The sequence below is a fragment of the Adiantum capillus-veneris genome, chromosome 30 (genome assembly GCF_014529385.1).
Source record: "Adiantum capillus-veneris isolate H3 chromosome 30, ASM1452938v2, whole genome shotgun sequence".
Taxonomy (NCBI): domain Eukaryota; kingdom Viridiplantae; phylum Streptophyta; class Polypodiopsida; order Polypodiales; family Pteridaceae; genus Adiantum; species Adiantum capillus-veneris.
This window is the reverse complement of record NC_140960.1, coordinates 29,051,762-29,058,583: the sequence shown is the minus strand read 5'-3', so window position 1 is coordinate 29,058,583 and position 6,822 is coordinate 29,051,762. Positions and strand designations below refer to the sequence as shown.

Genomic DNA, 6,822 nt, shown 5'->3' with positions numbered 1-6,822 from the left:
TTTTTTAAATTTCCCCCTTTGATTTACCCTCAGAAATAGGATTTTTTACTAAGATAATTAGCTAAATTACTCTTTTGTGGCTAAGCTAATTATCCCGACTTTCAATGATGTATTGTAACTCTAAAAATTATCTCAAAGCTATCTAATCTAATTTATTGATTTTCCCATTTAATTTGTTTTCAAAAATAGGGTCCTTTAACTAAGATAATTAGCTAAAGTAATTTTTAGTGGCTAAGATAATTATCATGGATTTTTTAACGTGTAAATAACTCTAATCAATAACACATAATTATCTTACATGTTTTTCTAACTTCCCTCTTTTATTTATGGCTAAAATTAGTCTAATTTGACTTAGATAAATAGCTGTATTATTTTTCTAGTCTCAACATAATTATCACGGGTTCTTTAATGTGTGTATTAACTTGAATAAATAGCACATAATTATCAAACATATTTTTCCAATTTCCCCCTTTAATTGATGGCTAAAATTAGTCAAATCTGACTTAGATAAAGAGCTATATTATTGTTCTAACCTCAAGATAACTATCACAAATTCTTTAACTTGTAAGCTAGCTCTGATGAGTAGAATGTAATTATCTAACATGTTTTTCTAATTTCCCTCTTTAATTTATGGCTAAAAATAGTTAATTCTAGCTTAATTAAATACTTAGATTAATTATTTGTTAATGAGTAATTTTTTCTAGCTGAGATAATTAACTTAAGAATTTTTGAGCTAATTAAATAGATTTCACATCAGTTTTTGATTAAAAATAGTTAATTTTTGTTAATTAATTACAAAAACTATTAAAAAATTAAAAGATAATTTACCTAGCATCTTGACAATTTAATACAGCTCTGATAATTATCTTATATTAATCTAAGTTTCATTAGTATAATTATCTTTAATTTATGACTAAAATGATTAATTTCAGTCCTAGTATGGCTTACTAATTAATTAGATTAATATCCTCAATCTTAATCTAAGTAATCAACAGAAAATTAAGAATTAGGAGAGTAATTTAGAGTGTAATTAAGTTTAATCTTCTTAATTAATTGGATTAATTAAGAAATATAAGTAAATTAGCATAATTTTGCTAATTAAGAAGAGATTAAACTAATTATCGTGGATTAATCAATTAAAGTTTTTGCTCTCTAGTGATTTTTGAGTAGAGTTCTCTCTGGGTGAGAGAGAAATGGCCAGGACTCCCAGTCTAAATTTTGTTGTGAAGAGGGGGGCTTATTTATAGGTTTTTAGGACTTCTAGGCTGATTCTGGCAGTTTCTTGCACCTCAAGCCAGAGCCCCCAGCCTTCCCCTAGCGCCATATTCTACTAAATTCAGCCTGGGCAAGTTCATCACTACCCCACACAGGCCCCCGATACAGAAAATTGATTTCTTCTATTTTTTTGACCTTTTCATGATTAATTTTAAAAATATATGCAATTATCTGTAAATATCTAGGAACTTTAGGATAAAAGTTTTTAGCAGTAATGACTACTAAAACCTTACAATTTATTTAATTAACTTAATTCACAGTGTAAACTTCCGGGGCCCATAACTCTGCTAGTTTTTATCGAAATTCAGTTCTAAAAATTCCTAACCATAGTAAAGTCATGATTTCGGTTCCAAAGATACTAAGATTTTCCACGGTTGGACAATTCTACAAGCAATAGATTAATTTGATTATGCTCTGTACAATTTCTAAGGTTTCAGAAATTGGAAACCTTACATTGTCCTTTCTTGACAAAACCATGAGACTGTGTTACACAAACTTCCTCAAAATATGTCACCATTCAAGAAAGCAATAACAATGTCTGATTGATGTACATCCCAACCAAAATGAGTTGTCAATGCACATAGAAAATGCACAATAGTCATACAACAAGTGGGAGCAAAATCCTCTTTATAATCTATGCCTTTTTGCTGTGAATAACCCTTTGCAACAAGTCAAGCCTTATAGCGATCAATCTCACCATTTGGCTTGCGTTTCAACTTGTAAACCCACTTCGCATCAATGGCCTTTTTTCTAGGAGGCAAATCACAAAAAGTCCATGTGTCATTTTCTATAAGTGCATTATATTTTGATTGCATGGTAGCCATCCAATTTTTTGAATTCTGTGCTTCATCAAAAGATAGAGGTTCCTCAACATCATGTAAGCTAGACAGAGTCAAAGCATAACAATGTGATGCATAAGATGCATGGCAAGAGCCTGAATGAGTGCCACTAGACAAATGTACATTCAATTTACTGTCAAGCAAAGCCTATGCACTAGCCATTTAGGCATACCTCTAGCCTACTCATTTTCAGCCCTTTCCTCATCAAGTACATCATGTACATCATGTACATCTGCATCGGTAATAGGCTGATCTGTATCATTTTCAAAAACCCCATAGGATATACATTTGCCTCATTGGAATTTAAATTCGTACTTCCACCACTGAAAAGAGGCAGCAAAGTGTCATAAATGTCTTGTGAGCTTACACTATTGTCTCTAGTACAAGACAGCAAGGGATGCACAGAATCTTCCACAAACACAGCATCCCATGAAACTAGAATACGCTTTGTTTATGGATAATACAACCTGTAATATTTTCTTTTAGCACTATAACCAACAAAAATACATTTGGCAACCTTATCATCCAATTTTTTGGGTGTGTTTGTGGCACCAAAGCATATGCCAAACAACCAAAAACACGCATGTGCTCAATAGAAGGCTTTCTATCATGCCATGCTTCATATGGAGTAATAGACTACAAAGATTTTGTAGGACACATGTTTAGTACATCATGCTTCTCTCTGTTCATGCTTTCCTGAGCCATCATTGTAATCAGCATTGCTTATTATTGTATGGCCAACCTTATGAATCAACTACTTATTCAGTTCATCATTGTTTTACCTTCTTATGTCAAATTCCACTTTAAACACACTTAATATGAGGCATTTCACACGTGAGAGGATATGGTGGAGTCGATGGGCCGCGAAAGAAAACATTGAAGGTGAAGTCATCAACATCGACATCGAGTATCCCTAGATAACGATCGTACATAAGTGGAAGGTAATATGGTAGCCATTCATAACTCACAGCAAGAAGGGGACGGACACATGCATTTACATCAATTTTAATCTAAATTATCATGATGAGTACGGAATTCCCAGCCGAATTTATGGACGCCGCACCATCTACGGGATAAGCTCTAACAATGATGCTCTCGTCCAAAATCTCGTGCAACAACTCCAGCAAAGCAATCAAATGTTAATGACCCTAATGGAGAACCAATAGATGTAGACACAACAAATATTGGTGCAGAAACAACACAATCAAGATAGCCGAGTCCGTCCTAAATCATTTTCCGGGTTGCAGACATAAGATGTGCTTTCATGGCTAGATCATTTTGAGAATACGGCTACCTATCATGATTGGGACAATCTACGAAAATTAGCGGAAGTGGGAACAGTTCTCGAAGGGCTAGCAGCTACTTGGTATGTACAACAGGATGAATGTGTTAAACAAAGTTGGGACACGTTTAATAAGAATTTAATTAAAGATTTCGTGCAAGACGTCGCCAAATGCGCCCTTTCTTAATTACAAAAGTGTAAACAGTTACAACACGAGCCAATTTCACAATTTGCTGTCCGATTGAAACAACTCTTATTATGAATTGACCCACAAATGTCAGAAGACATGAAATTACATTTTCTTTGGTCATGATCTCTACACATTGGTAAAATATCAAGGACCATCAACATTTGCTAATGCTATCAAAATAGCACAAAGGATCGAAGGAAACACTATCGAGGCGATTCCTTGCTGGACTTCCAATCGTAATGAAGAACACACAGAGGTTGTTTCTATGGATATTGATGTACAAAATGTTCAGCATAGACCTCCTACACGTGATGGACAAGGGCGGCCAAGATGTTTCAATTGCAATATGTTTGGGCATGTTGCACGTCATTGCAAAAGGCCTCAAAGGTATGTAAGGAGACAAATTCAAAATGCGCAAGTAGTAGATGATGCTACCAATCTAGTAGCCATACCGGAAAATGCCTAAGCGGGCCGATTTTGGAGGCCACACACTCGCACCCCTACAAGCCTCGACGGTGTCTCAGAGGACAAGACAGTTGTGCCAAGTTAAAGAAAATTTGTTATGAGAAGAGATTCAAGTTCTATTAGATTCTGGCAGCTCCATATCATCCATTAGTGAAGAATTGGTACACAAATTGCAGCTCAACATGCGTCCAGCACCATTGATTTCAATTTTGTTTGGGGATCATCAAAAAATTTACAAATCAGATACGGTTATATACGAGAAGCTACAATTGGGAAGGGATGTGTACCTTCATTCTTATTATGTATACCTAAGAAAATATTTGCAATTACATTGGGATATGACTGGTTTGCTAAGTTTAGATCTCTATTGGACTTTTCAAGTTTATGTCTGAAACTACCAAGGAGAGGATATGTACCATTTCAGAAGATTGTGAAGACACAACAATTCTAGTGTGTTCAGGTCATGTCTAAGACAGATGAAAGTTGAGAAAAGGAGTTAATGACTATTCTACAAAAATATCCAGGGTTATCCCGATAGAGGGACAATTTTCAGTGACCAATTGCCCAGTCCAACATGAGATAAGAACAAGAGAAGCCAGACCAATCAAAATGGCCCAACGATGATGATCTCCAAATCAAAATGATGTTATAAACAAAGCCGTAGAAGACATGCTACGGAAAGGCGTTATCCAACCTTCGCAGAGCTCATGGGCCTCCGAACCCCATTTAGTCAAGAAAGATTATGGAGAATATAGATTTTGTATAGACTTTCCGCCCTTAAATGGAGTAGCTATACAAGATGTCTTCCCAATGCCACGAATTGATGATTTGCTAGATCAGGTTGGGGGCTCATCTTATTTCACGTCAGTTGACAGTGGCATCCGGTTACTGCAAAATCCCTATTGACACTAAGGATTGACCAAAAACAACATTTAGGATGAGCAGAGGATTGTACGAATTTATTGTGATGGCCTTCGGGCTTACAGATGCTCCAGGAACTTTCCAAAGGTTGGTTAACTTCATCTTTACATATCTCATTGATATAAAAGTATTCGTGGTCTACTTGGATGACATTTTGGTTCATACAAAAACATGGGATGAACATGTAGAAGTCGTTGAAGAGGTCCTTCGCAGGTTGAAAAAAATTCAATATCAAGTTACAACTACAAAAATGCAGGTGGGGTAAGACAAAGCTTTGGTTTTTGGGCTACATTGTGTCTAATGCAGGAATTAGTATTGACCCCAAGAAGGTGATGGCCATTAAGAACTTCCCAGTACCTTCAAATGTTAAAGATGTGCAGAAATTTCTTGGATTAATCAAATTTTCAGGAAGGTTTATTCCCATTTTTGGCCACACTGGCAAGTCCTTTACATGAGTTACTAAAAAAGAAAACAAAGTTTGAGTGGGACAAAAGACACCAAGGAGCTTTTGATAAGTTGAAAGCTCAAGTCATGGAAGAAATAATTTTGCAACATCCTAATTTTGACCAACCATTTCTGTTACGGACTGATGCCTCTAACACAGGGATAGGGGCTGTATTGATGCAACAGGATTCACAAACCAGTTGGCAGCCAATTGTATTTATCAGTCGAAGTCTTACAAAATGTGAAAGAAATTACTCTACGATAGAGAAGGAGTTATTGGCCGTCGTGTGGGCTTTGCAAAAATTGCATGCTTATGTTCATGGTTCTCAGCTTACAGTAGAAACAGATCACCAGCCATTGACAGCAATGATAAAAAAGCAACATCCCCCATGTCGCCTTCTGTGATGGGTATTAGCATTACAAGATTATTGGTTTACTTTAAAATATGTTGCAGGAAAGAAAAATACGGTAGCTGATTCATTATCACAAATGGAAGTCCAAGCTACTCAAACTCTACCATTCAATTTAGACCTGACTCAGTTAGCTCAGGCACAGTCCACTGATACAGTTATTCTAAACATCATCAACCAGCTCCAACAGGTAAAAGAAGATCAAATCACACAGAGTTATATACTAAAAGAAGGGATTTTATATTTTGCAGCTAATAAAGATCTACTATGCCCTCGTATTCCAGAATTATTGCAAAAGGATCTAATCAGTCATTTTCATTACCACCCGTTATACGGACATTTGGGATTTCATAAATGCTTGAGTATGCTTCGGCAGAGTTTCTATTGGCCTCACATGCGAAAATCGGTACATGAAGTACTTAGCTCTTGTAATTTATGTATGTCAATAAAAGATCCCAATAGGAAGCCACAAGGATTGTTAGAGCCTGTTAACGTGGGTTACCCTTTTGAGCTGGTTTCTTGGGATAATGTCAGACCTTTTCCCACCTCAGGAACAGGGAACAAATATATTATTGTAGCTACTGAGTATCTCACGAAGTGGTGTGAAGCCAAGCCATTATCAGAGGCCACGGCAGGGGCAATTGCTAAATTCTTGGTAGAAGACATTGTTGTTCGCCACGGTTGTCCCAAAAGTTTGGTTTCTGATCAAGGAACAAATTTCAAGTTGGAAGTACTCAAGGTGGTCACTCAGTGCTTAGGAATAGGGTAAAAATTTTCATCTCCTTACCATCCGCAGACAAATGGGTTATGTGAGCGTCTAAACAAAACAATCAAGCAGATGTTAAAAGCATTTGTGGATACGAGACGCAGCAATTGGGACGAGCTGCTCCCTTATGTATTACATGCATACAGGTGCATAGTACAAAGTTCAACAAGAATCAGCCCCTTTCGAGCATTATACGAAAGAGATCCAAAATTTCCACCACAACTCCTTTT

General features: G+C 36.3%; 1 protein-coding gene across 1 annotated transcript; it reads left to right on the top strand.

The window, feature by feature from the left end:
* Window positions 1–4,720: 4,720 nt before the first annotated feature.
* On the top strand, window positions 4,721–6,595 carry LOC147417727 (uncharacterized). The gene is made up of 6 exons (XM_086507042.1): window positions 4,721–4,935; window positions 5,229–5,384; window positions 5,577–5,629; window positions 5,747–5,824; window positions 5,871–6,016; window positions 6,203–6,595. Exons 1-6 carry the CDS (start codon window positions 4,721–4,723, stop codon window positions 6,593–6,595), a joined length of 1,041 nt encoding a protein of 346 aa, XP_086363168.1.
* The last annotated feature ends 227 nt before the right edge of the window (window positions 6,596–6,822 follow it).

What these genes read in the sequence shown, in the direction of transcription:
- LOC147417727 (XM_086507042.1), top strand. Translation starts at nt 4,721, where the DNA reads ATGCTACGGAAAGGCGTTATCCAACCTTCGCAGAGCTCATGGGCCTCC. An exon ending in TCAGTTGACAGTGGCATCCG is followed by an intron (nt 4,936 to 5,228) that starts GTTACTGCAAAA and finishes ACAAAAATGCAG; the next exon opens with GTGGGGTAAGACAAAGCTTT. An exon ending in TTAATCAAATTTTCAGGAAG is followed by an intron (nt 5,385 to 5,576) that starts GTTTATTCCCAT and finishes CCTCTAACACAG; the next exon opens with GGATAGGGGCTGTATTGATG.